We start from the raw sequence: 26,826 nt of genomic DNA, 5'->3' as shown, positions 1-26,826 counted from the left end.
TAATAAATAAAATAGAATAAAAATAGAATAGAATAGAATAAAAAAATAAAATAAAATAAAACAAAACAAACCATCCCAAGCAAAGAAAACAGACGGGCTGCCCTTAGAGTTCGGAAAGTCGGATGGTGACGCCTAGGGGGACAGTGCCCAAGCGCCTAGACCTTGACCAGTGGCCGCTCCGCTCCGCTCCACTCGGGGCGGGAACCGGACACCCACGCGCGGGCGGGGCGCAGGTGCGCTCGCTCGGGGAATCCTCGCACCTGGGCGCGCCGGGCCCGCTCCTTGTACGGGCAGCTGCGTCACGGGGCGGGCCGGGGGTGCCTGCCACCGGGCAGGGGTGGGGGGAGCCGGGGCACCCCGGGAAAGAGAAAGAGAGAGCGAGAGGTGGAGCCCGCGTGGCCTGGCCCCCTCTGCGCCCGCCCTCTCGAGCCCATTCATTAAAAGCGAAGACTCCGCGGGCCGCCAGTGAGTCAGAACCGCCGCCGCCGACGCGGGCCCAGCCGAGCCGAGCCGGAGCCAAAGCCCAGGGCATGTTCCGAGACTTCGGGGAACCGGGACCGAGCTCCGGGGCCGGCGGCGCGTACGGTGGCCCGCCGCCCCCCGCCTCCGCCGCCGCCGCCGCCCAGCAGGTGAGGTCCCGGGCTGGACAGCGACGCTCCCGGGATGGGGATGGAGCACACGGGGGACCCGAGGACCCGATCTCTCTCCGGAGTCTCCTGTCCCTGTGGCTCCGTGTCCTGCCCCGCTCCGGGCCGAGCATCCCTTGGGACGGCGGCACGGAGATGCCCCTTCGCCCCGGCGCTGTCCCCTGCGCTCCCGTTCGTGCGCAATTGGAGACGCACTTGGCGCGTCCAGACGCCCCCGGGGCGCAGGGGCGCAAGGGCTCGGCAGGCGGGCCTGTCCCGGGGATCCCCGGCTGGGAAGAAGCCGCCGGGACGTGCCCACCAAGGAGGGAGGCCGGCTCCATCCCCAGACACCCCTGGAGCATGTCTGTCTACCTGTCTGTCCATCTGTCTGTCTCTTTGTCCGGTCCGGCTGCCTGTCCGTCCATCTGTCGCCATCGCCACGTCCCTGCCTGTCCCCTTCCTAAGCCGGGGTCCGCGTGTCCAGCTAGGATGGAGAGGCGAGGCGCGAGGATGTATTGGGCGGGTGCATTGGGGCCACCCCGCCTTGCACCTCCCTGCCCGGCCCGGCCCGTCCACTTGGCCCCTGCGCCTCCTGGCACACTGCAGGTGCCCGTTTCCTGTCGAGGGGCTGCGAGCACGTGTCCGGGCCGGGAGGGAAGGGGCCCCCGGAACGCCGAGTCACGGTGGCCGAGTCACGGCGGCTGACTCACCCTCCGCCCCTCCCTTCCTGGCCGGGACAGCCTCGCGCGCGGGAGAGGCGAGGCGAGGCGAGGCGAGGCGAAGCCGCCGGGCCCGGAACTAGGGTCATTGGGCCACTTGGGTTCCCAGCCCTTGCTTGGGCAGGGGACACTGAGGTTCCCCGAATTGTCAAGTCTGGGCTTGTGTGGATGCTTCCTGGCAGCGGAGCGCCCACACCCAGGGCTCAGGGTTCAGACCCTGAACCCACAGTTTCTAGCCCTGACCCAGCTGAGCTACCGGATCCCTGACAGCCTGAACCCAGATTTTTCAGTGGATCAGAGATTAAGCCAAAGATTAAAATCAAATGATTCCTGGAAACGAATGAGAATGAAAACACAAGTTGTCAGAATTTGTGGGACACAGTGCAAAAGTGCGTGGCTGAGCTACTGCATCCCTCAACCTATTCTTCAGATTGCTGACTGGAAGAATCCTTTTTTAAAATTATTTTATTTATTTGTTTATTTTTGGTTTTTGGTTTGTGGAACTCTCCTGGCCTTGTTCAGGGTTTACTTCTGGCTCTGCACTCAGAAATAGCTCCTGCGCGGGAGGGGCGGGGGACCATATGGAATGCTGAGGATCAAACCCAAGTCCCTCCTGGGTCAGCCGCGTACAAGGCAAACACCCTACTGCTGTGCTATCGCTCCAACCCCAGGCTGGGAAGAATTTTAGCAGAAAAAAAAAAAAATCATCGGAGATCCCGAGAATCTGAAGCACTCCCCTACCGTAATTGCCAACTATTTTACCGTATTGCATGGACTCTAAGTCCCCACTAAGTGAAAAACTCGTCAAGACTTTTCTGTGCCACTGATTTTGTAAAATTCGTCCATGAGGGGTTTCAGAGAGAACACAAAAGTTAAGGTCTTGTCTTGCATATTATCAGCCTTGAAATCTGGTACCACAAATAGTGCAGAGCCAGGATGGGCCCCCTTGTCCCACTGGATGTCACCTAGTGCCAAACCCACCCACCCCCACAAATTTCCAATGAGGGGAGACCGGGAGAGAACTAGAAAGACTGGAGGACAGGCTGTGCAGGCAGGAACCCAGGGTTGATCTGGCACTATAAAGGCTTCTGCGCACCACCAAAAGAGACGCCCCCCCCCCAAACAAAAAGCACTGAGTTTGGAGTAACCCCTGAGAACCAATGGGGAAGCCCCTCCCTCCCCTTAATTCCCAATTAGAATTTCATCTCAGGTCTGGTAGGACTTGTGCGCTGCCGACTGAATTTAATCCCCAGCTTCCCCAGGGCCCTCCCAACCTGCCAAGAGTAATTCTTTTTTTTTTTTTTTTTTTGTTTTTGGGCCACACCCATTTGACGCTCAGGGGTTACTCCTGGCTATGCGCTCAGAAATCGCCTCTGGCTTGGGGGGACCATATGGGACGCCGGGGGATCGAACCGCGGTCCGTCCTACGCTAGCGCTTGCAAGGCAGACACCTTACCTCTAGTGCCACCTTCCCGGCCCCGCCAAGAGTAATTCTTGAGCCAGAGCCAGGAAGTAACCCCTGAGCACTACTGGGTGTGGTCCAAAAGAATATATATATACATGTATGTGTATATATATACACATATATATGTATATATTTATACATAGAGAGATAGAGATCTCAGAGTTAGGAAGGGATATTTCTTAGCATCAAGCAGTTGAGGTCACCTTCAACTAGGACATTCAAGAATAAGGAAAACCAAGAGGCCAGAGCCATAGTATAGTGGGGAGAGCACTTACACCCTGAGCCCAACCCGGGTTCAGTCCCCAGCATCTCATGGAATCTCCTGAGCTCGCCAGGAGTGATTCCCAAGTGTAGAGGCAGGAGTAACCCCTGAGCACCATATGGTATGGTTCCCCCTCCCCCCCAAAAAAAAAAACCTAAAAAAAAAAAAAGGAAACCCAGGATACTGAAGCACAATGTTGTGAGTCATTTGCCAAAAGTCACTGTCCATGTGTGGCAGAGCCAGAATGATATTAGGAGAGACATACTTGTCACCTGGCTGGCGGCTTTTGCTCACATCGCCTGGTGCCCTGGTACCTACTTGCCCCTTCCCAGGTCCTGTGACTCATTGACTCAGCCAGATCCCACCGTCCCCCTTGGGATCAGGAGCTGAAATCATCCTATATGTGCAGCTGGGATTCCAGTGGGGTGCAGAAGCAGTCCCCCCTCCCACTAAACACCAGGCTCAAGCTGTTGGTCTGTGGACACGTTTTCGGCTTGAAATGGAGATACGGGCGCTGGGGAGTGGTCGAAGTGCTGGAGCACATGCCTGGCAAGCAAGAGGCCTTTAGTTCCATCCCACACCTCAGAGCCTCCCACACGTCACCCAGGGAGCCCTGATGGTTGCTATCATAGCTGGGCCAGAGCATCACTGGAAAATGCCCTGCCCTTCCAACTACTACTTGGGGTGAGCCTCCCAAAAAAAGTGAATCAAGTGGGACCGGAGAGATTGCATGGAGGTAAGGCATTTGCCTTGCGTGCAGAAGAACAGTGGTTTGGATCCCGGCATCCCATATGGTCCCCTGAGCCTGCCGGGAGCAATTTCTGAGTGTAGAGCCAGGAGTAACCCCTGAGCAAAGCCGGGTGTGACCCCCCCCCAAAAAAAAAAGTGAATCAAGGACCAAATGATAACACAGTGGGCAGGATATTTGAGTGCGTGCCACAACCCAGGTTCAATCCCTGACATCCCATATGGTCCCCAACCCTGCCAGGAGTGATCTCTGAGCACAGAGCCAGTAGTCAGCCCTTACAATGCTGGGTGTGGCAAAAAAAAAAAAAGGAAGGAAAAAATAGAGGGGGAACCAGGATATGATTCAAACTAAAATATTTGCACTTACTTTGCATGTATGAGACCTGGTTAGATTCCAGCATCACCTCCCACTACCACTACACCAAACCCAACCTGAAAATATTTCTACTCAAGTAAGCATAAAGTGGTTGAGACGAGACGGTACCTGCATGTCACAGTTTATAAACAGTAGCTCTGATGGGCTCATGAGGCACAGAGAGGTTAATCCATCTGCCCAATGTCACACATCTCAAAAGCAAGACATTTTCAGTCAGTCTGCCAAGTCTCGGTCTAGTTGGTCTCTTAGAGGCAGTAGCAGCAGTAGGGGCCGGAGTGATAGCACAATGGCAAGGCATTTGCCTTGCACGTGGCCAACCCAGGACAGACCCGGGTTTGATCCCTGGCATCTCATATGGTCCCCAAGCCTTCTAGGAGCTATTTCTTTTTTTGTTTGTTTTGGGCCACACCTGGTAATCACTCCTGGCTTGGGGGAATCAAATTGCTGTCTGTCCTAGGTCAGCATGTGCAAGACAAAAGCCCTATCGCTTGCGCCACTGCTCTGGCCCCTCCAGGAGCTATTTCTGAGCACAGAGCCAGGAATAATCCCTGAGTGCTGCTGGGTATGACCCCCCCAAAAAAAGCAGCAGGGAAGAGGCTATGTAGTGTGGGGATCTGTCCTCGTGGAGACTCTCTACCAGCTTGCCTCACCCCGGACTCTCTGTTTCTCCCCTACAGAAGTTCCACTTGGTGCCAAGCGTCAATGCTGTGAGCGGGACCCCAGGACTTCAGTGGATGGTGCAGCCCCACTTCCTGGGACCTGGCAGTTACCCCAGGCCTCTATCCTACCCCCAGTTCAGCCCCCCACCACTCCGGCCAGGCGTCATCCGAGCACTGGGGCCCACTCCGGGGGTGCGGCGTCGGGCCAGTGAACAGGTAAGTAGTGGAGGTTCTGACACCTGGTTGCAGAAGGGCAGGGGGTGGGGAAGCACAGGCTGAGAAGGTGGGGACCCCTGGTGGTGAGAGGAGCCTTGGGGAAGAAAACCGGACGCTGCTGAATCTGGAAGGCTTTCAGAAGGTGGAGATGTATTAGCCCAGACACAAGTGAATGAAGATGCGGAAACAACACACCTTGTACCCACTGTACGTGGTGGTGCAGGAAGGGGGGAGGCAGGTAGAGAGCTGAGGAGGGGGGCAGCTATATGCATAGAGAGGGTGGGCAGGACCACCAGTGGAAGGCGAAGGCGATTTTCCCCATCCATTACAGAATTATATATATTTATTTTTTTTTATTTTATTTTTTTTTTTTGGTTTTTGGGCCACACCCGTTTGACGCTCAGGGGTTACTCCTGGCTATGTGCTCAGAAATTGCCCCTGGCTTGGGGGGACCATATGGGACGCCGGGGGATCGAACCGCGGTCCGTTCCTTGGCTAGCGCTTGTAAGGCAGACACCTTACCTCTAGCGCCACCTTCCCGGCCCTATTTTTATTTTTGTTTTTTTTTTTTGGGTCATACCCGGCAGTGCTCATGGGTTACTCCTGGCTCCATGCTCAGAAATGGCTCCTGGCAGGCTCGGGGGACCATATGGGATGCCGGGATTCAAACCACTGTCCTTCTACATGCAAGGCAAATGCCTTACCTCCATGCTATCTGTCCGGTCCCACAGAATGTATTTTTGGAAGGGAGGCCACACCGGCAGTGCTCAGGGGATACTCCTGGCTCTGCTCTCAGGATTACACCTGTTGTCGCTTGGGGGACCAGATGAGATGCCAGAGATTAAACCCTGGTCAGCCACAACAAGGCAAATTATCTCTCTGGCCCCTACTGCAGATTATTTTTTCGCTTTTTTTTTTCTTTTTGTTTTTTCCTTCTTTTAAAAGAAGGAAGGTAGGAAGGAAGGAAGGAAGAAAGGAAGGAAGGAAGGAAGGAAGGAAGGAAGGAAGAAAGAAAGAAAGAAAGAAAGAAAGAAAGAAAGAAAGAAAGAAAGAAAGAAAGAAAGAAAGAAAGAAAGAAAGAAAGAAAGAAAGAAAGAAAGAAGAGGGGCCGGGCGGTGGCGCTAAAGGTAAGGTGTCTGCCTTGCCTGCGCTAGCCTTGGACGGACCGTGGTTCCATCCCCCGGTGTCCCATATGGTCCCCCAAGCCAGGAGCAACTTCTGAGCACATAGCCAGGAGTAACCCCTGAGCGTTACCGGGTGTGGCCCAAAAACGAAAGGAAGGAAGGAAGGAAGGAAGGAAGGAAGGAAGGAAGGAAGGAAGGAAGGAAGGAAGGAAGGAAGGAAAGAAAGAAAGAAAGAAAGAAAGAAAGAAAGAAAGAAAGAAAGAAAGAAAGAAAGAAAGAAAGAAAGAAAGAAAGAAAGAAAGAAAGAAAGAGGGCCTGGAGAGATAGCACAGCGGCGTTTGCCTTGCAAGCAGCCAATCCAGGACCAAAAGTGGTTGGTTCAAATCCCGGTGTCCCATATGGTCCCCTGTGCCTGCCAGGAGCTATTTCTGAGCAGACAGCCAGGAGTAACCCTGAGCAATTCCGGGTGTGACCCAAAAACCAAAAAGAAAGAAGGAAGGAAGGAAGGAAGGAAGGAAGGAAGGAAGGAAGGAAGGAAGGAAGGAAGGAAGGAAGGAAGGAAGGAAGGAAGGAAGGAAATCCCTAGCTCTTGCTTGCCCCCCCCCACCAGAAAGTCCTACTGCAGAATTTTTATAAAAAACCTGCAGGGGGGGCCGGGTGGTGGCGCTAGAGGTAAGGCGCCTGCCTTGCCTGCACTAGCCTTGGACGGAACCATGGTTCGATCCCCCCCCCAGGCGTCCCATATGGTCCCCCAAGCCAGGAGCAACTTCTGAGCGCATAGCCAGGAGTAACCCCTGAGCATCAAACGGGTGGCCCAAAAAACAAAACAAAACAAAAAAAAACAACCTGCAGGGGAGGCTGGAGAGATAGTATGGGGATAAGGCGTTTGCCTTTCATGCAGGACGGTGGTTTCGAATCCTGGCATCCCATATGGTCCCCTGTGCCTGCTAGGGGCAATTTCTGAGCATAGAGTCAGGAGTGACCCCTGAGCGCTGCCTGGTGTGACCCAAAAACAAAACAAACAAACAAACAAAAACCTGCAGGGAGGGCTGAAGCGATAGCACAACAGTAGGGCGTTTGCCTTGCATGTGGCCAACCAAGGACAGACTTAGGTTCAATCCTTGGCGTCCCATATGGTCCCCTGAGCCAGGAGAGATTTCTGAGCACATAGCCAGCAGTAACAGTGAGCATCACCAGGTGTGGCCCCAAAAAAACAAACCAAAACAAACCAAAAAAAAAAAAAAACCCTGCAGGGAATCCATGGGTTTTCCCCCTTGGCAGCGCAGGCTAAGAAAGTGCAGAGCTAAGAGACTCTGAACCAAGATAACACCAGTCTGAGCAAGGATAGAAGCTGTTCAATTCTCAGGACAGACCCCACTGTCTCCTAGAGTTGCTGAGCTGAGAACAGCTGGATCACCTTCCCTGAGAGGTACAGGGGGCCCTACTGACCCTCAGACATAAACCAGAACATGACAAATCAGGAATGGGGTCTTGTGGGGTGAGGGCTCCTATGTGTCCCTGGATATTGGATTTGCGCCTAGAGTGGGGTGAGCTGAGAGGTTACAGGGCTCACTTGGCTGTGGGGAGGAGATCAGGGTCCCAGGAGAAACGTGTAAGGGACTGTGTACCTTTCCAGCAATGGGAGACTGGGCTCAGGGTCCAAAGAGAAGGGGATGCTGACTGAGCCCTGAAAACAGGTTCTGAGCCTCCTCCCCTCCTTTCTTGTCCAGGGGTCCCATTCTGGTTCCTGGATCCTCCTAGGGGCTGAGCTGTGAGTGGGGATCTTTGAAAGGAGAGAGCTACTTTTTTTTTTTTTTCCCAGGTTTTGGGCCACACCTGGCAGTGCTCACGGGTTACTCCCGGCTCGGCACTGAGGGATCATTCCTGATGGTGCTCAGGGGAACCATATGGAATGTCAAGAATCAAACCTGGGGGGCCGGAAAGATAGCACAGCGGTGTTTGCCTTACAAGCAGCCGATCCAGGCCTAAGGTGGTTGGTTTGAATCCCAGCATCCCATATGGTTCCCTGTGCCTGCCAAGAGCTATTCCTGAGCAGACAGCCAGGAGTAACCCCTGAGCACCATTTGGCCACCGGGTGTGGCCCAAAAACCAAAAATCAAAAAAAAAAAAAAAAAAAGAATCAAACCTGGGTTTGCTGTTTGCAAGGCAAATGTCATGTTTGCTGTGCTATTACTGATTCAACACCCACCAGAGGTGGCCTCTTTTGATGCTGAATAACTTAGTTTTATGTTTGGGGACCCTAAGAGGGTGACTCCCCATCTCTGGGCCTCAAGAGAGAGAGAGAGCACAGGAGTAAGTGTTCATGCCTTGAATGTGGCAGACCCTGAGCACCTCCACGAGTGAGCCCAGAGGACCTTCCAGTGCGGCCAAAGTAAGCAAAAAGCTTCACAGTAAAATAATCAGTTTGCTGGAGCCATGGTTTGGGGTTAGGTCTTGCATACTCCAGCCTGCCAGGAGCGATCCGTGAGCACAAAGCCGGGAATAAGCCCTGAGCACAGCCAGTGTGACCCAAAAACCAAAACATAAAAAGAAATTTAAAAACAGCAAAATAACAACAGTTTCCCAGGCGCCTTTCACTGGCCCCTCCCAGTGCTGCCAGCCCCACCCCCCAAGAGGATGTGTGGTTTTCAAGAGACTGAAAGTGGGGGCAGGCTAAAGAAAGGTTCCATAGGCTGGAGCAATGGGATTAGTTCCTGGTAGAGAATGGTTTTGAGTGCTAGGAGTGACCCCCCAGCACCCAAATGGGCGTAGTCCATGAGCACCACCAGGTGAGCTAAAATTAAATTTTATTTTATTATCATTATTATTGTGATTATTATTTTGGTTTTTGGCTTTTGGGCCACACCCAGTAATGCTCAGGGGTTACTTCTGGCTATACTCTCAGAAATTGCTCCTGGCTTGGGGGACCATATGGGATGCTGGGGGATTGAACCGTGGTCCGTCCTAGGAGATCCGCGTGCAAGGCCAACGCCCTACTGCTGCACCACCACTGCGGCCCCCTAAAAATTAAATTTTAAAGAGGGGCCAGGGGCCGGAGCTATAGCACAGTGGTTTGCTTTGCACGTGGCTGACCCAGCACGGATCTGGGTTCAATCCCTGGCATCCCATATTGTCCCCCAAGCCAGGAGCAATTTCTGAGCACATAGCCAGAAGTAACCTCTGAGCATCACTGGGTGTGGCCCAAAAACCAAACACACACACACACACACACACACACACACACACAAATAAAATAAAAAATAAAAAAATAAAGAGGGGACAGATGGGGTCAAAACAGTAACACCAGTGATAGGGTGTTTGCCTTGCACGCATCCAACCCCGGCTCGATTCTTGGCACTCCATATGGACTCCCGTGCCTGCCAGGAGTGATTTCTGAACAAAGAGCCAGGAGTAACCCCTGAGCGCCATTAGGCGTCACCCCCAAAACCAAAAAACAAAGAGGGACCAGAGCAATAGCACAGTGGGTTAGGCACCAACATCTGATCCCCAGCATCCCCGAGCCTGCCAGAAGTGATTCCTGGGCACTGAACTCAGGAGTAACCTGCCAAGTGGGCCCCCCCCAAAAGAAAACAAAAATAAGTAAAGAGGGAATAGAAGAGATCGTGCAGGGGTTATGGGTCTTTTTTTGGTTTGGTTTGGTTTGGTTTTTGGGCCATACCCGTTTGACACTCAGGGGTTACTCTGGCTATGAGCTCAGAAATCGCCCCTGGCTTGGGGGGATCAAACCAAACCACCGGCTGCTTGCAAGGCAGACACCTTATCTCTATATCTCTAGCGCCACCTTCCCGGCCCCAGGTTATAGGTCCTGACTATTCAATCAATCCCTGGCACCAAACATGGCCCCAGGGCAGAAGAGTCAAGTTCACTTCTGGTCTCTGGGACCTGAGCAGCACCTAGAGACCTGAGAATGAGGAGGGTGAAGGCTGTGGTGGGAGAAAAAGGGGTGCATTCCAGAGAACCAGGCACCAGAACTGGGGTGTCCGAAAGAAACTGACCAGGCTGGGTGCAAAGGGCCCTCAAAGAGCAGGCTGGGAGGGCCTCCGTGCTGCTGTCACACCAGGTAAGGCTGGGCAGTAAGTAACTCAGTGTCTCCCTCACTGCCCCCCTTTCTTCCCCAGATCAGCCCCGAGGAGGAGGAGCGGCGTCGTGTGAGACGGGAGCGAAACAAGTTGGCAGCGGCCAAGTGCAGGAACAGAAGGAAGGAACTGACAGACTTCCTGCAGGCGGTGAGCAAGACCGGCTTGAGGGTGCCCAGCCTCGGGCCCACCAGCTACGGGGGTGATGCACCTGCGGCCCCAAGTACCCACCCCACCCCACCCCCAGCTCCTGGTGGCAAGGACCATCCTTTGGTGGCAGACCCAGGCGGAAGCAATCTCCAGGCATCTGGGCTTAAATTAGGTTTCCCAAGAAGCAGAGCTGCTGAGCTTCCCAGGATGCCCCAAGCCTCATGGGAATCGTGGTTCTCATCGCCCAAGCACCCATGGGATTTGTAGTCATGCAATCTTGAGGGAGCATCTCCAGCACTACCCCATTCTCTCCCCCACCCCCAAGCCTCCTCTCCCCAGACTTCATCTTCCTGACTCCTCTCCTCATCTCCCCGGCAGGAGACTGACAAACTGGAGGATGAGAAATCCGGGCTGCAGCGAGAGATCGAAGAGCTGCAGAAGCAGAAGGAGCGTCTGGAGCTGGTGCTGGAAGCCCACCGTCCCATCTGCAAAATCCCAGACGGGACGGAGAATGACCCCGGGGGCCCCGATGGTGGCCCCAGCAGTAGCTCAAGGGGCCCTGCCCGGCCTGTGCCTCGCATCTCCCTTTCCCCGGGACCAGTGCTTGAACCCGAAGCACTGCACACTCCCACACTCATGACCACACCCTCCCTGACTCCTTTCACCCCCAGTCTGGTCTTTACCTACCCCAGCACCCCTGAGCCCTGTTCCTCAGCCCACCGCAGGAGCAGCAGCAGCAGTGGGGACCCGTCCTCTGACCCCCTGGGCTCCCCCACCCTGCTGGCCTTATGAGACACCTTTGCCTTCACTCCTGCAGGTGCCATCCTGGCCACTATCTCCCCACACTTGGGGTCCAGCTGGCTGGACCTTCCTCCCCTTTCCAAGCCCGCCAGGTGCCAAGGGACCTATTTTGCTTCCTGCTAGACTTAGTGGGGAGCAGAGAGGCAGCCCCGGTGGTCTCGAGCTGGTCCCTTGAACACAGTTTGCACCAAATCACAGAGGAAACATTTCCTGTTTGTGCTCGAGAACTCTCCAAAAACCCCCACCCCAAGGACTTTGTAGATGCATAGAGAAACTCTGGAGCCCCTAAATCCTCCCTCTCCAAGCTACCAGCATTGTGGGGATCACCCGCTTCCTGGGTGCCCCACTCCATCCTACCCAACGGGTGGTCCTCCACCAGCCCAGAACACTAGCTCGCCCTTCCCACTGTCAGCAGCACTGCAGGACCAAACCTGGCCTGACAGAACCCAGGCAAGCCCCCAAGGGCCGGGGGCCTCAGTGAGGAGCTGGCCTGCAGGACCCCCTGGCTGCAGGACCCCAGCTCGGAGAAGCCTCGGGTTCCGGGAAGGAAAGTCAAGCCTCCAGCCCGAGGACAGCTGCTATTTATTTTCCTAAAGAGAGTATTTTTATACAAACCTGCCTAAATGGAATAAAAGGCTCGAAGCTCGCACCTGGTTTCAGGGGACCCCGAGATGCGTGTGCGGAGTGACCTTGGACCCAGCGTTGGGGATTTGGGGCCTGGCATTGTTCTTGGGGGGGGGAGGCGGGATTGTCAAAGGCCTAGCTGGGGAGGATGAGAGCCTAGTCTGGGCAAAGAGGATTAGCCGTTTCCAGGGCCCAAGGCCCTTCTGTCCTTCTTTCTGCCCGGGGCCGCTGAGCACTGACTGCTCTGGCCCTTCCGGCCTGGGGGGAGGGAGGAGGTGGCTGAGCGGGTTCCAGGCCCCCCACACCTGCTTCCTGCCCTATTGTCTGGGACAGGAAGGAGCCGGGAAGGGAAAACCCTAGCCACTCAGGGGCCAGATTATGGCCTGTGGCGGGCCCCACTGGGGGCTGGGGGACTCATGGTCGGCTCCAGGCTGAGGGTCAGCAATCCAGCAGCTTCTGCTGTGCCTCACCCACATGGCACGCGACCCCCCCCCATCAATGTCCATCTGGGGGCTGAGGGAGTCAGTAGTCAGCTCCCGGCTCAGCGTCAGCAATCGAGCACCTAGTGCTGTGTCTCGACCCCCATCCCCGCGCCTCCCCATCCACGTCCAGCCTCAGGAGTCCCAGAGACACGCTGCCCAGGCCTCGGCCTCTGTTTCCTTCCTGATTTATTACCCCCCAGAGCAGCCCCCGGCCAGTCCCACTCGGGCTCCAGCCTCCTGTCACCCCGCTGTCCCCTTCCAAGGGGAAGAGCGAGGGGCCCTCCCCATCGGCCCCCCAAGTCCAAATCCGAGTCCACGCGCAGCCGGGCGGCGTCGGCATCGGGCCCCGCGAGCCCAGGGCCATCGGGGCGCCGGGGGGCGGCGCAGGGGCGTCCTCAGTCGTCCGGGGAGCAGGCCAGGGGCAGCTGGTCGGGGCTGCCGACGCTGCCGGTGCTGGAGCTGCCGTCGCCCAGGTCGCGGGGCCCGCAGGGCGGCAGGGCGAGGTCGGGCGGCGTGGGCGCGGCGCCCGCGCCCCCCGCGCCCCCGGGCCCGCCGCGGGGGCCCCACTCCTCGCCCAGCGCCAGGCACAGCTCCTTGAGCGCCAGGTTCTCGCGCAGCAGCTCCTCCTGGCGGCCCTCCAGCTCGGCCAGCTTCTGCCAGCAGCCGCCCAGGTCCTCGCGCACGGCGCGCGACGCCTGCGTCCCGAAGAGCTGCCACTGGCGCGCGGCGCGGCGGCCCCGCTGGCGCTCCGAGTCCAGGAAGCAGCACAGGTCGCGCAGCTCGCGGTTCTCGGCCTGCAGCCGCCGGTTGAGCTGCTTGAGCTCGCGGATCTCGCCCAGGTGGCCCTGCAGCTGCCGGTTCACCTCCTGCATCAGCCGGCCGCGCTGCACCAGCGCCGCCAGCCGCGCCGCCTCCTCCCGCCGCAGGCGCCGCACCAGCTCCTCCTTGCCCAGCGCCGCCATCTCCTCGTCCGTCAGCTCCTCCAGGCCGCCCGCCTCGGCCTCCATGCCTGCCGCCCGGCCCCCTGGGGCATCGCCCGCCCGCGCGAGCCCCGCCACGTCCAGCCCGGCCGGCCGAGCAGAGGCCGCGCCGAGCCGCGGTGCTCGCGGCGGCGGCGGTGGCGGTGGCAGTTGCAGCTGCAGGGCGCCCGGGGGTGGGCACGCGGCGAGGCGCGCGCCGGGGCGGGGCCCGGTGACGTCGCGCGGGGCGCGGCCAATCGAGAGCGGCCTTCGGGAGAGGGGCGGGGCTTACAGGGAAGACCCCGCCCTCGCCCCGCCCGCTCTGGACCTGGTCTAGACAGGGACCCTCTGCTGCACGCCTTGCTGGCCTCGGTCGTGGCCCTCCGAGCCCGCAGAGACTTCGGAATCGGGGTGCCCCCTGGAGCAGGCTTTTCGTTCGGGTCTCCCCGTTTCAAAGCAGCTCCAGTCGAGGCTTGGCTCTCTCTCTCTCTGTGTCTCTCGGCTCCTTCTGCAACTCTGAAGCAGACCCTCGAGCCTTCACGATTTTGCGGGTTCCATGCCCCCCACCACCACTGGGGCCCACAGGGTCTCTGCAGCCCTGAATCTCTCTACCCATTCATTTCAGTTCCTCAGAACCCCAGCTGCTAACGAGCCAGCCCCCCAGATGCATGCGGGTACTCATGTACTAACGGACCCTCATGTACGCCTTGACTTGCCTTGGTCGTGGCCTCAGAGCCCTCAGAGTCGGGGTGCCCCTGGAGCAGGCGTTTCGCTCGGGTCTCCCCGTTTCAAAGCAGCTCAAGTCGAGGCTTGGGTCTCTCTCTGTTTCTCATGGCTACTTCTGCAACTCTGGCGCCCACCCTGGAGCCTTCACAACTGCGGGTTCCATGTTCCCCCACTGAGACCCACAGGATCTCTGCGCCCCTGAACCTCTCTATCCATCCCTCTCAACTCCTCAAGAACTTGGGAACCCCAAGTGCTAACGCGGCAGCCCCAGATGCATGAGCGTCTTGACGCTCCTCCCCAATCTCATCAAGTCAGTCCCCCAAATAAAAGTTGCCCATCAACACCCCTTTTTTTCTCTGCAGACAAGGGATTCGTTTGTTTAATAAGCCTTTATTGTACGTAAGGCACACCCCCAGAAAGAAACGACGGAGATTCTAATCCCTGTCCTCAAGGAGGTTGGGATGGGCCAGACAAATGTGAAAGAATCTGCCACTGAGGGGGGGACGCAGGGTTCCCCTAAGCAGGGAAGGCCCACAGGGGCTTTGAAAGATCTGGAGGCCCAGTGAGACAGTGAGTGTAGGGGGAAGGTTCAGGTTCACGCCCAAGCCGCAGCCTCTGGTTAGATTCCCTCTGGCACCCTGCCAGGGAAGCCCTGCTGGGAGGGCAGGAAGCAGTTTCTTAAGGTTTTCCGTACCAGGCTGCAGCATTTTCACAGGCTTGCAAGGACTAGAAGCAAGAGAGCCAAGTTATTAAAAATAAGCACAACAGGGAGGGCTGCTGGCTTGCACGTGGTCGACCTGGGTTCGATCCCTGGCAGTCCATATGGTCCTCCAATTCTGCCATGAGGGATCCCTGAGTGCAGAGACAGGAATAAACCCTGAGCACTCCCAGATGTGACCACCAAAAAAATAAATACAAAGGAAGCATTTAAGGGTCAGAGTGCTTAGTGGGTAGGGAATTTGCCTTAGACATGGTCAACCGAGGTTCCATCCCCAGCATCACACATGGTCCCTTGAGGCCTGCCAGGTGAGCTCAGGAGCTCAGAGCCAGGGGTAAGTCATGAGCATCCCTGGGTGTGACCCAAAAACAAAGAGTTTTTATGAGAATATTTTTTTCCTGAGGCTAACCTCTCAGTGTTGGACACTGGGGAAGGAATGCAGAAGGGAGATTAGCAGAAACACTGTGTCCACAGGCACGGAGACTTATGCAGAAGGGCTAGGCTGGGCCTGTGCCAGCGGGGGTGGAGAGCACAGAACAGATACTAGAAATATTCAAAAACATAAGTAGAAGTATTCGGGAGGTCTAGATGTAGGAAGAGAGGAATCTGAGAAAAAAATAACAGGGTTTTGCTCTGATTATGGGTGAATGTTGGGGCTGTCCTTGAGACTGGAACGCAGAAATGAAACAGATGGGGTTGCTGACTAGTACTGAGGTTAAGATGATTGCCTTGCATGCTTCTACCTTGCCTTGATGCCAGCACTACATATGGAGTACCAAGCTCCACCAGACATTATTCCTATCATAGAATCAAACCCTGAGAACTGCCCCATGTGGCCCAAAAGCAAGAAGAAAGAGACAGAAAGGAAGGAAGGGAGGGCGGGAGAGAAAAAATAAAGGAAGGAAGGAGGAAGGGAGAAAGGAAGAGAGAAAAAGAAAGGCAGAGACAGGAAGGAAAAGAGAAAGAAAGAGAAAAAGAAAAGGGCCAGAGAAATAGCATGGAGGTGGTTCGAATCTCGGCATCCCATATGGTCCCCCGAGTCTGCCAGGACTGATTTCTGAGCGTAGAGCCAGGAGTAACCCCTGAGTGCTACTGGTGTGACCCAAAAAAAACAAAAGAAAGAAAGAAAGAAAGAAAGAAAGAGAGAGAGAGAGAGAGAAAGAAAGAAAGAAAGAAAGAAAGAAAGAAAGAAAGAAAGAAGGAAGGAAGGAAGGAAGGAAGGAAGGAAGGAAGGAAGGAAGGAAGGAAGGAAGGAAAGAAAGAAAGAGAAAGAAAGAAAGGAAGGAAGGAATAAAAGGAAGGAAGGGAGGGAGGAAGGAAGGAAGAAAAAGAAAGGAAGGAAGGAAGGCAGAGAGACAGGAAGGAAAAGAGAAAGAAATGAAGAAAGGAAGAGGAAGGTAGAAAGAGAGACAGGAAGGAAAAGAGAGGAAGGAAGGAAGAAAAAAAGAAAGAAGAAAGAAAGAAAAAAAGAAAGAAGAAAGAAAGAAAGAAAGAAAGAAAGAAAGAAAGAAAGAAAGAAAGAAAGAAAGAAAGAAAGAAAGAAAGAAAGAAAGAAAGAAAGAGGAAGGAATGGAGAGATAAAAGAAAGGAAGAGAGGGAGAAAGGCAGAGAGACAGGAAGGAAAAGTGAAAGGAAGGAAGGCAGAGAGACAGGAAGGAAAAAAGGAAAGAAAGAGAGGGAGGAAGGAAGGAAGGAAAGAAGGAAGGAAGAAAGGAAGGAAGGAAGGAAGGAAGGAAGGAAGGAAGGAAGGAAGGAAGGAAGGAAGGAAGGAAGGAAGGAAAGAAGGAAGAGGGGCCGAAATGATAGCACAGCGGTAGGGACGGACCCAGGTTCAATCCTCAGCATCCCATGTGGTCCCCTGAGCCTGCCAGGAATGATTTGTGAGTGCAGAGCCAGGAGTAAACCCTGTGCACTGCAGGGTGTGGCCCAAAAAACCAATCAATCATTCATTCAATAAATGAAGTTAAAATAAAAAAAGAAGGGGCTGGAGAGATAGCACAGAGTTAGGGCGTTTGCCTTGCAAGCTGCCAACCCAGGGCCGACGTTAGCCGACTTTGGTTCGAATCCCAGCATCCCATATGGTCCCCCAAACCTGCCAGGAGCAATTTCTGAGTGCAAAGCCAGGAGTAACCCCTGAGCGCCACCGGGTGTGACCCAAAAACCGAAAAAAAAAAAAAAAAAAAAAAGAACCTTAAGAAGTAGGATAGGGGGGCCAGAGAGATAGCATGGAGATAGGGCGTTTGCCTTGTGTACAGAAGGACGGTGGTTCGAATCCTGGCATCCCATAAGCCCCCCAAACCTGCCAGGAGCAATTTCTGAGTGCACAGCTAGGAGTAACCCCTGAGCGCCACCGGGTGTGGCCCCGAAACCAAAATAAATAAATAAATAAATAAATAAATAAATAAAAATAAATAAAAAAGAACCTTAAGAAGTGGGACAGGAAACCTTTTTTATTGGCTGGTAGTGTAAAGATTTGGGCTAGAACTTGGTGGAACCCCTGAACTAGAATCGAAGTCTAAAAAGCCAGACAAGGCCAGAAATAGTTGGAGAGAGAAAAAAACAAAACAAAACAAAAGAAACCCAGAAGGAACCAAATGGGGAGAGAGAGAATTTATGGCCGGGCAGGGAAATGGGCCAAAGGCCTCTGGTTCACACACACCCGCCTGCAAACCGGAACGGGGTGGGAGCCTGGGGACCGGGAGGCCCCTCCCCTGGGCGGGGCCACAGAACAAGACCACGCCCACAAGCGGAAGTATCCTGTCCGAAGTACCCGGAACTCAGCCCCGCGCTCCCGGAAGTGGCCCGGCGGCGGCGCGCCGGGCCCGGGCAGTGCTCGCTCCCCTGGAGCGCTCGGGCCGCGCGTGCCCGGGCCGGTCCGGGGCGTCGCCATGGCCAGCGAGCTGGACATCTTCGTGGGGAACACGACCCTCATCGACGAGGACGTGTATCGGCTCTGGCTGGACGGTTACTCTGGTGTGTTGGGGGTCCTGGCGGGGCGCCCCTCCTTTGGCTGCAGGAGGTTGGGGATTGGCAGCGGGGCGGGTAGGCCCCAGGTTTGGAGCATCCTAGACCCGGGCTGCAAGGAGTGGGCCCAGGGCCACCCGGGGATGGGGCTGGCCTCCCTGATGTCATGCCTGTGCCCCCCAACTTTCAGTGACCGACGCCGTGGCCCTGCGAGTGCGCTCGGGCATCCTGGAGCAGACGGGGGCCACGGCGGCCGTGCTGCAGAGCGACACCATGGACCACTACCGGACCTTCCACATGCTGGAACGCCTGCTGCACGCGCCCCCCAAGTTGCTGCACCAGCTCATCTTCCAGATCCCGCCCTCCCGCCAGGCGCTGCTCATTGAGAGGTGACCCGGCAGGACACGGGCACCCCACCAGCCCATCTGCCCGGATACCCCTTTTTGCAGGCCTCACGCTGACCCCAAGGAGGAGGGGATTTAACCCAGCAGTGAGAAAGTGAAGAGTAGAGGGATCCCACCTAAGTCTTCCCCACCCCATTCCTCTCCCCTTTGTGCCAAGGCCTTCGTTTTTTTTTCTGGGCCCAACAGGTACTATGCCTTTGATGAGGCCTTTGTGCGCGAAGTCCTGGGCAAGAAGTTGTCCAAGGGCACCAAGAAGGACCTAGATGACATCAGCACCAAGACAGGCATCACGCTCAAGAGCTGCCGGAGGCAGGTGGGCACACACACACCACACCACACCACACCACACACACACCGTCGTTGTGGTTGCAGCCCATTTTCTCTAATGGGGAGAGTGTTTTCATGCCCAGACATGTACCTCCTCCGCAATGCATTACACCTGTCTTTCTGGCCAGTGCAGAGACCTTGCAGCAGCACCAACTCCTAAACTTGCATTGACTTCCACTCACCCGCCCCCCATACCTTGGCCCCAAGATTCTCCCGTGTGCCAATGGCCTTGCCAGCCTCTCTTGAGTTTCCACGTCCCCGACCCTTTTGCCCCTGCTGCGTACCCAGATGGTTTGTCCTTGCCCTATTTACCCCTGGCAGTTCCACCTTCTCTGCAAGCCTCTCTGGGGGTCCCAGAGTGCTGTGACCCTTCTTCTGGGCCTCTGATGTGAGCTCCCTGAGCGTGTGCATAGCTGAGTGATCACTCACATTTTGCTTCCTCTGAACTATTATAGCCAGGAGGGTTGGTAGCACTTCAGGGTCAGAGAGCCAGGAAGCAGGGGCACAACTCTAGTTGAGGCACATTTGAGGTCAGGGAGGCTGATCCAGTCTGAGACCGACTTGTTAAATGGATGCCAGACATTAGGACTTAAGGAGTTGATTGTCAGATGCCAAATGCTCATGCCTGGGTGAGCACCCCTGAGCACTGTTTCCTTCTCCCCTCACTGCCCTGCAGTTTGACAACTTCAAGCGTGTCTTCAAGGTGGTGGAGGAGATGCGGGGCTCTCTAGTCGATAACATCCAGCAGCATTTCCTCCTCTCTGACCGGCTGGCCAGGTGACTCCCGAGACTGGCTGGACCAGGGATGCTGGTCCCACCCTACCTGGGTTTGGGTTCCAGGCCTCACCCATAGCTCTGAGGAGCCCAATCAGGAGGCTGAGCAGGGTGATTGGAGACAGGGCTGCTGAGTGCCAGTGCGGGAGACCCCTGTTGCAGGTGTGTGCTGCTCGTTGGGAAGCCACTAATGCACCCCTGCACCCCCTGCAGAGACTACGCAGCGATAGTTTTCTTTGCCAACAACCGCTTTGAGACTGGAAAGAAAAAACTACAGTATCTGAGCTTTGGTGACTTTGCCTTCTGTGCCGAGCTCATGATCCAGAACTGGACCCTCGGGGCCGTCGGTGAGCCCCCCCCCCACTGACCCAGACCCTGCCCACGCTGGTGCCCAAGCCCCCCCACTTCTGCTCAAGGGCTTCCCCGTGTTCTAGTGCACACCCAGGCTCCCCGTTCGTCTTCCATATCATGGGGTGTCAGTGAGGTGGAGGGGCTCTCGGGAGGGGTCATGACCCTCTTCCCACTCCCTCCATGGCCTTAGACTCCCAGGCGGATGACATGGACATGGACTTGGACAAGGAGTTTCTCCAGGAGCTGAAGGAACTCAAGGTGCTTGTGGCTGACAAGGACCTTCTAGACCTGCATAAGAGGTGCCCCGGGGAGCCCCAGGGCTGAGCTTGAAGGGCGGTGGCCCTCGATGGCTCTAGCCCTGCCCTGTCTCTGCAGCCTGGTGTGCACCACCCTGCGGGGAAAGCTCGGTGTCTTCTCGGAGATGGAAGCCAACTTCAAGGTCTGTGGCCCCAGCTGGCCTCTGTCCCCTGGGCACCCCAGCCTCCAGTAACCCTGTGCCTGCCGAGGGTGGACGGCAGGTGGCACTGTGGCTCCCTCGTCCTGTCTGGGAGCGAGCAGCCAGCTTGGAGCTGCTGGGGAGCCCTTGGCTGGAGGGTAGTGGATGGATTTGGGGGAGTCGCTTGCCTCTCTCCCAGCCTCTGGGCTCAGCCCTCCCCAACCCTGGGGTGGAAGACCGACCCTCCAACTCCCTGCTCCACAGAACCTGTCCCGGGGTCTGGTGAACGTAGCTGCCAAACTGACCCACAATAAGGACGTCAGGGACTTGTTCGTGGACCTGGTGGAGAAGGTGAGGGGGGCCCTGCCCTTTACCCTCGTGGCCCCCCATTGCCTGCCACTGTCCCTGGGTGCTGGGTGACTGCCACCTTCGCCCACAGTTCGTGGAACCCTGCCGTTCTGACCACTGGCCCCTGAATGACGTGCGACTGTTCCTGCATCAGTATTCCGCGTCGGCCCACTCCCTGGATGGCTTCCGGTGAGAGCCCGCCGTCTGTCTGTCTGTCCATCCATCCCCAGCACCTTGCTCCACTGTCCATCTGTCTGTTCCTGCCACCTCAGCCCGTAGTCTCTCTGACCCTGCCACCTCATGCTGCCATCTCTCCGGCTGTCACTCCTTGCTACCTTGCCCCACCACCCTTTTGTCCATCTGTCTGTCCATGTGCACGCACCAGGTTCCCTTTTCATCTCCCCCGTGGGTGGGGGCCTTCCTGGACTGAGTCCTAGCTCTGCCTCTTTGGGCCTGTGACCCCAAGAATTGGGGACTGTGGGACAGGGAGGACCTTCTGGCGGGATGGCAGGAGGGAGGGTGTGTAATGGCACTTTTTACTGTCACCCGCAGACACCAGGCGCTCTGGGACCGCTACATGGGCACCCTGCGGGGTTGCCTGCTGCGTCTCTACCACGACTGAGGCCGCCGCCAATAAAGCTTCCATGAAGGAGAGGAGTCTGCGTGTGCTGTGGGGGCGGGTGCGTCTGGGGGTGCAACATGGTGAAGGATGTGGTGTGTCTGTGTGGGATGCAGTGTATATGGGGTGCAGTGTCCACGAGGGGTGCAGTGTGGGGTACAGTTTGTCTCTCTGGGATGCATTGTATCTGTATGGGGTGAAATGTCCATGTGGGGGTGCAGTCGGGGTGCCTGTTCCAGTCCGAAGGCCGAGTCTGTCCTCTCCAGGACAGCTGATTTGTCATGGTGTCCTGTTGTGGGGATCCAGTGAGCCCTGTTCTCCCTCCCCAGATGAATCTGCTTGGCCAGTTCGGTCTCCCCTTCCTTTATTGAGGCCAGAGCACAACTTTGAGGCCAGCGGTGGGGTGGGGTGGGGGGTGGGTTTAGGCAGGGCAGGGGCCTGGCCGCTTCCCGTTGGGTGCCTTCACCAGGGCAGTGAATGGGAACTTGGTGACACCGCAGGTGTTGCTCCCTCGGTGCAGACGGAAATAGCCCTAGGGAGGGACGGGCATGGAGGGCTTGTCCTGCACATGTCCACCCCCACCTACCCTTGGAGCTCCCACTCACCTTTTCCCCCCAATGGTGCCCCCATGAGTTCTTCACGAGCCAGTATGCAGTGCCCTCGGGGTCCCTGACACTCCCAAATCCCACCAGCAGCACCCAGTGGTTCAATTGCTGTGGGTCGCAGTCACTGTCCGAGGCCTTGATCACTCCGCTCTTGTAGTGCTGAGAGCCCGAGCTAGCACTAAGCCAGCGGCGGGACCCTCTGGAACGCACCACCCGCTGCTTGGCCCCGGCCCCGGCCCCGGCCCCGGCCCCGGCCCCAGCCCCAGCCCCAGCCCCAGCCCCAGCCTGGCTCACCTGTAAGAGTTTACTGTTGATGAGGACGGTGATGGGGCCATGGGCAGCCAGGTACCCCGCCATGACTGCAGAAAGCCGCTGTCAGTCCAGTGCCCATGCTCCTCCCACTCCTACCCCCAAATCCTGCACCTCCACTGCTGCTCCAACACCATCCACACACACCCCACCTGGGCACAGACACGGCATACAGAAACATATCCCTCCTGTGTCTAAACACACACACATCTGCCTCCGTTTGCCCCCCACCCCCACCCCCACCCCTCCCGGCCTCTGTACCTTGCTCATCCCTGGGCACCATGGTGAAGTCATGGATCCAGGCCACCTTCCTGTACTTTGTGGCCTGGCACTTGTAGCGCTCGTGGTCGCCCTGGAAAGGATAGTCCTGCTCGCTGGCCAGGCCTCCTGAGGACAGTGAGCCAAGGCAGTGAGGCCCTCACACTCACCGTTGAGAATATCCATACTCACCATTGTTGGCGACCATTAGTGTGCCATGGCCCTGCACCCTCCTGGCACCAGACTCAGGAGTTTGGGCCACACCCAACCATGCTTAGGGGTTACTCCTGGCTCTGTGCTCAGAAGTTGCTTCTGGCAAGCTCGGGGGACCATATGAGATGCTGGAAATCGAACCCAGATCTGTCCTGGATTGGCTGCGTGCAAAGCAAATGCTCTACGGCTGTGCTATCTCTCCAGCCCAACTCACCCTCTCTGAGGACGGTGAGAAACGCATCCCACACGTAGCCACTTTTCTCTTCCTTACAGCGGTCACAGTCAATCAGCTCTGGGGAGGAAGAGGGTAGTGTGGGCAACTGGCCCTCTGTGGCCCCCCTTACCCCTCCCCCTGGCCCTCTTCTCCCACACACCCTGCACCGACACTTGCACTTTTTCCCCCCCAGCGATGTTCCACAGAGCCTCGATGTTGCCTGCCGCCGCTATGGCCCAGCAGCACTGGTACTGTCCCTGTAGGGTAGTGAGTGGGGGGGTGAGGGGTCAGCTAGGCCCCCCTGCCCCATGCCCACCACCCAGCTGCTCCGGGCATGTACCTGGGATCGGATGGGTGAGATGACGCCTGCCTTTTTCCAATCACAGCTGAGGGGGACAGATGCACCCCACTCTGTAGCCACTACCTTTGTGTTGAAGTTGGGGATCCCAGCAGTCGGCTTAGGTTGCCCATAGAGATGACCAAACTCTTCCTCTGGGGGAACAGGGGACCCCATGATCACAGTTCTCACCTCTTCCCCTCCAGCCACCCACATTCCCACCCACCATACCCCCTTAATAGTGGGGCAAGGGAAAAACCCAGATGGGAGTCCAGGTTCTATGCAGGTGTCCAGCCTGCTGCAGGATACTGGCCATTCGTGGTTTTGGGGAGTCCTGTGAGCTCCAAGGGCTGCAGAGCAAAGGCTGGCATTGTGCAGCCAGGGCCCAAGAAAGCTCTGCCTTTCTCTATCACCACAGAATCCTGGGTGATAACGGCACCTGTGAGGTCGCTGAAGGGGGTCACCCCAAATTTGGCAGTCCCCAAGGCTGCCTCCTGCAGCTTCTGAGCCCGGGCCAGGTTGCGGGCAAAGATGTCCAGGCGGCGAGTGTGCTCTGGGGGAAATAGGGGTGTCCGTGGTTGCAGGTAAGCCCCCTGCGTGCTGCATCCTACCTCACCCCCCAGTGTGGGACTTTCCTGGGAGGCAGGAAGAGGGTGCTAGCTCGGGGTGGGGGGGGGGTGGGGGGAGCAGTGACATTCTGCCCAAGCTGGGACTCGGGAAAGTGATAGTCATTCACCACTTCCTGCCTGTCCCCAAGCTGGTGGTGTTTCACACCTCTAACCAAAGTGCCTAGCCCAAGCGGGGTCCAGGGAGGATGGGGTGTAGGTCTCAGCTGCCTGCATGGAAAAGTACCTGCAAGCTACCTCCTCCCCTACTAACAGAACCCACAGCCTGTGTTTGGCAACTTGAGATTTGAGGGAGCCCTAGTCCTGGGTCTGGGACCCACGGACCAGGGGGGCCACAGATGGCACCTCCAGGGACAAAGGACCCCCCAACTGTCCTCTATCCTGGGGCATAGCCAAGCAACCATGCCCCCACCCGTGCAGGCAGGGAGCCAGGAGTGCCCCCCAGCTTTGGCGCTGTTTCTCGCCTCTGGGGTGGGTGGGTTTGGGGGTACCTGCAGCATTTGCGTAACTCCGGTTGTACCGAGCCTGAAACTGTGCAAAGACGTCCTTCAGCTCCAGCGGATGCTCCCCAGGGTCCTGTGCCGGGTCAGCAGGTGAGTTACTTTTCGCTGGAGACCCCTCTGAGCCCCACCCCTGTAGGACTCTGTCTGGAGTAACTGGGCACATGTCCCGGTCCAGCAAAGGTGGCAGCTGAGAAGGGGGCAGCAGCCCAGCAGGGAGCCCCTCACACCCAGAGAGAGAAGGGGAGTAGGCTGGGTCCTTACCTGGGCCCCGGGGGAGCCCTGGATGCAGAGGGCCAGGCCCCCCAGCCACAGAGCCAAGAGGTAGGCACGGGGTCCCCTGAGCTCCATGCTGCAGACAGACTGGACTGTTGATGGCAGGAGCAGGAAGACCCAGCAGGGTAATGGTTCGGGGGGGCGGAGCTGGAGAAAAACCAGGGCTGCAAGTGTGGGTGGGCCCCACAGCATCTGCACAGCCTGCTGGTCCCCATTCGCCCTGTTCGGACATTCCTAAGGGTAAAGAAATGAGTGAGGGAGCCAGAGCCTTAGCACAGCAGGGAGGTCATTTGCTTGCATGCAGCAGACCCAAGTCAATCCCTGGCATCCTGTATGGTCTCTCAAGCACTGCCAGGAGTAATTGCTGAGCACCACCGGGTATGCCCGCCTCCCAAAAAAAAAATACCCCAAACTTTTTTTAAAAAATGAAGGGCTGTGGGGCCGGAGAGATAGCATGGAGGTAAGGCGTTTGCCTTTCATGCAGGAGGTCATCGGTTCGAATCCCGGTGTCCCATATGGTCCCCCGTGCCTGCCAGGAGCAATTTCTGAGCCTGGAGCCAGGAATAACCCCTGAGCACTGCCGGGTGTGACCCCCCCCAAAAAAAAATGAAGGGCTGGAGGGATAGTTCAGCAGGTAGGGTCTTGCACAGGGTTTACCCAGGTTCAATCCCTGCCACCCCATATGGTGTCCTGAGCACCATCAGGAGTGATTCCTGAGCCCAGAGCCAGGAGTAAACACTGCACACTGTTGGTGTGCCCCCCACCCCAAAAATAAAAAGAAACAAAGGTAACGAAAGTGGACCGTCAGGGGCTGGAGTGATAGATAGTACAGCATAGTTGTACATACTTGCAAACAGTTGGCCCAAGTTTGATCCCTGGCATCCCATGTAGTTAACTGAGCACCACCAGAAAGGAATGCAGAGTCAGGAGTAAGTCCTGAGCATCAGTCCTGAGGCCTCCCAAAATAAATAAATAAAATGGGCCAGGCAGAGAGTGTCAAAAGACAAGCATTAACTGTCCAACATTATGGCTTCCCTTTTTACATATGGAAGACCCACCTGGGCTGGGAGAACTTCTGGATAGGCTCTTTACCCCGACCTATTCTCCACCTGGGTGGGGAGTTGTCCTATCTTCCCAATAAATGCTGCGGTCCCAGCTGCATTTCTCTCTTGCTCCATGTGGTGGAAATGTCCCCAGACCAGTGTTTGATCTCTCTTCAACCTTCTTTCCATTATTTCCTGCAGCGGCCCTGCTCCAGACCCATGTCCCCTCTCCCCTCAGGATTGTGTGAGGAATCATCCATAATTATGGTCTCCTGAAGGCCCTGAGCAGTACATTAGTTTAGCTCTACCTGGATTACTGACTCATGGAAACAGAAACAATAATAAATGTGTGTTTCTAGACTGGATATCAAATTTTGTTTGTGATAGTGAGTTATCAATTAACAATAACAGAGTATACCAGCTGAAACTTGAAATATTTGCTGTTCTCTCTGTTTGTTTGAATTGCCATAAGAACTATCCCTAGACTAGACGAGTTACTCAACATTAAACAGAAATTAATTTCTTATAGTTCTAGAGGATATTCAAAGCATCAGCAAGTTTGAATTATTTTTGTTTGTTTGTTTTTTGTTTTTGTTTTTGGGTCACACCCAGCAGCGCTCAGGGGTTACTCCTGGCTCTATGCTCAGAATTCGCTCCTGGCAGGCACAGGGGATCATATGGGATGCCGGTATTCGAACCACTGTCCTTCTACATCCAAAGCAAATACCTTACCTCCATGCTATCTCTCTCAGCCCCAAGTTTGAATTCTTGTGAAGCTTTTTTTTTCTGCATGCAACATTCTTGTTGGTTCCTCACATGATCTTTTCTTTTTTTTTTTTTTTTTTTTTTTTTTTGGGCCACACCCGATGACACTATGGGGTTACTCCTGGCTGTGTGCTCAGAAATTGCTCCTGGCAGTCTCCAGGGACCATATGGGATGCTGAGGATTGAACCCAGGTTGTCTGCATGCAAGGCAAATGCCCTACAGCTGTGCTATTGTTCCAGTCCCAGAAACTAATAACTTTTTGGGGAGCCACATCCAGTGGTGCTCAGGGATTACTCCTGTTTCTACACTCAGAAGTTGCTCCTGGCAGGCTCAGGGGACCATTTGGGATGCCGGGGATCAAACCTGGGTCTGTCTCAAGTCAGCTGTGTGCAAGACAAATACCCTACTACTATATTATCTCTCCAGCCCCAGAAACTACTGTGTTTTCCTGAAAATAAGACATTCTCCAAAAATAAGACCTACTTACAAGTTTCCTTTTGGATGAAATATAAGGCATCCCCCGAAAATAAGGTCCCAAGGCTGTCTCAGAATGAAAATTAATTACCATAATGTGGTTGTTAGGGCTACCCCGACTGGCATCTGTAGAATTCAGTTTGTTTGGTTTGCGTTGACAACTACGGTACCACATAAATTTCCTTTTTTTTTTTTTTTTTGGAGGGGGGGGTCATACCCGGCAGCACTCAG

At 55.9% G+C, this 26,826-nt stretch overlaps 4 protein-coding genes across 6 annotated transcripts; 2 read left to right on the top strand and 2 right to left on the bottom strand.

The window, feature by feature from the left end:
- Positions 1-530: 530 nt before the first annotated feature.
- On the top strand, positions 531-11,233 carry FOSL1 (FOS like 1, AP-1 transcription factor subunit). Of its 3 annotated transcripts, XM_049780184.1 has the most exons (4): positions 531-629; positions 4,873-5,070; positions 10,334-10,441; positions 10,820-11,233. In XM_049780184.1, the coding sequence occupies exons 1-4, from the start codon at positions 531-533 to the stop codon at positions 11,231-11,233; spliced, it is 819 nt and encodes a 272-aa protein (XP_049636141.1). The 3 variants fall into 3 exon arrangements, with proteins under 3 accessions (XP_049636141.1, XP_049636140.1, XP_049636139.1); XM_049780183.1 differs by lacking the exon at positions 4,873-5,070; XM_049780182.1 differs by lacking the exon at positions 10,334-10,441.
- A 1,480-nt stretch (positions 11,234-12,713) lies between these two features.
- CCDC85B (coiled-coil domain containing 85B) lies at positions 12,714-13,458 on the bottom strand. Its single transcript, XM_049780185.1, has one exon. It carries the CDS (start codon positions 13,353-13,355, stop codon positions 12,744-12,746), a length of 612 nt encoding a protein of 203 aa, XP_049636142.1. The 5' UTR covers positions 13,356-13,458; the 3' UTR covers positions 12,714-12,743.
- A 4,084-nt stretch (positions 13,459-17,542) lies between these two features.
- Positions 17,543-21,007, top strand: FIBP (FGF1 intracellular binding protein). The gene is made up of 10 exons (XM_049780172.1): positions 17,543-17,724; positions 17,906-18,104; positions 18,306-18,432; positions 19,123-19,223; positions 19,434-19,567; positions 19,762-19,870; positions 19,947-20,010; positions 20,272-20,358; positions 20,447-20,544; positions 20,908-21,007. The coding sequence occupies exons 1-10, from the start codon at positions 17,640-17,642 to the stop codon at positions 20,975-20,977; spliced, it is 1,074 nt and encodes a 357-aa protein (XP_049636129.1). The 5' UTR covers positions 17,543-17,639; the 3' UTR covers positions 20,978-21,007.
- Positions 21,008-21,395: 388 nt separating this feature from the next.
- On the bottom strand, positions 21,396-24,387 carry CTSW (cathepsin W). The gene is made up of 10 exons (XM_049780874.1): positions 24,301-24,387; positions 24,028-24,112; positions 23,350-23,463; positions 22,914-23,065; positions 22,734-22,830; positions 22,574-22,651; positions 22,150-22,275; positions 21,874-21,938; positions 21,580-21,738; positions 21,396-21,506 (listed from the first exon to the last, which is right to left on the bottom strand). Exons 1-10 carry the CDS (start codon positions 24,385-24,387, stop codon positions 21,396-21,398), a joined length of 1,074 nt encoding a protein of 357 aa, XP_049636831.1.
- Between the last annotated feature and the right edge of the window lie 2,439 nt (positions 24,388-26,826).

This window comes from Suncus etruscus, chromosome 9 (genome assembly GCF_024139225.1).
Source record: "Suncus etruscus isolate mSunEtr1 chromosome 9, mSunEtr1.pri.cur, whole genome shotgun sequence".
In the NCBI taxonomy this organism is placed as follows: domain Eukaryota; kingdom Metazoa; phylum Chordata; class Mammalia; order Eulipotyphla; family Soricidae; genus Suncus; species Suncus etruscus.
Note: the sequence above shows the minus strand (reverse complement) of the source record. Positions and strands in the feature narration are given on the sequence as shown.

What these genes read in the sequence shown, in the direction of transcription:
- FOSL1 (XM_049780184.1), top strand. Translation starts at nt 531, where the DNA reads ATGTTCCGAGACTTCGGGGAACCGGGACCGAGCTCCGGGGCCGGCGGC. An exon ending in CCGCCGCCGCCGCCCAGCAG is followed by an intron (nt 630 to 4,872) that starts GTGAGGTCCCGG and finishes TCTCCCCTACAG; the next exon opens with AAGTTCCACTTGGTGCCAAG. An exon ending in GGCGTCGGGCCAGTGAACAG is followed by an intron (nt 5,071 to 10,333) that starts GTAAGTAGTGGA and finishes TTTCTTCCCCAG; the next exon opens with ATCAGCCCCGAGGAGGAGGA.
- CCDC85B (XM_049780185.1), bottom strand. Translation starts at nt 13,355, where the DNA reads ATGGAGGCCGAGGCGGGCGGCCTGGAGGAGCTGACGGACGAGGAGATG.
- FIBP (XM_049780172.1), top strand. Translation starts at nt 17,640, where the DNA reads ATGGCCAGCGAGCTGGACATCTTCGTGGGGAACACGACCCTCATCGAC. An exon ending in CTTCTAGACCTGCATAAGAG is followed by an intron (nt 19,871 to 19,946) that starts GTGCCCCGGGGA and finishes CTGTCTCTGCAG; the next exon opens with CCTGGTGTGCACCACCCTGC. An exon ending in TCGTGGACCTGGTGGAGAAG is followed by an intron (nt 20,359 to 20,446) that starts GTGAGGGGGGCC and finishes CTTCGCCCACAG; the next exon opens with TTCGTGGAACCCTGCCGTTC.
- CTSW (XM_049780874.1), bottom strand. Translation starts at nt 24,387, where the DNA reads ATGGAGCTCAGGGGACCCCGTGCCTACCTCTTGGCTCTGTGGCTGGGG. An exon ending in TCTCACCCATCCGATCCCAG is followed by an intron (nt 22,831 to 22,913) that starts GTACATGCCCGG and finishes ACTACCCTACAG; the next exon opens with GGACAGTACCAGTGCTGCTG. An exon ending in TCAACAGTAAACTCTTACAG is followed by an intron (nt 21,739 to 21,873) that starts GTGAGCCAGGCT and finishes TCGGGCTCTCAG; the next exon opens with CACTACAAGAGCGGAGTGAT.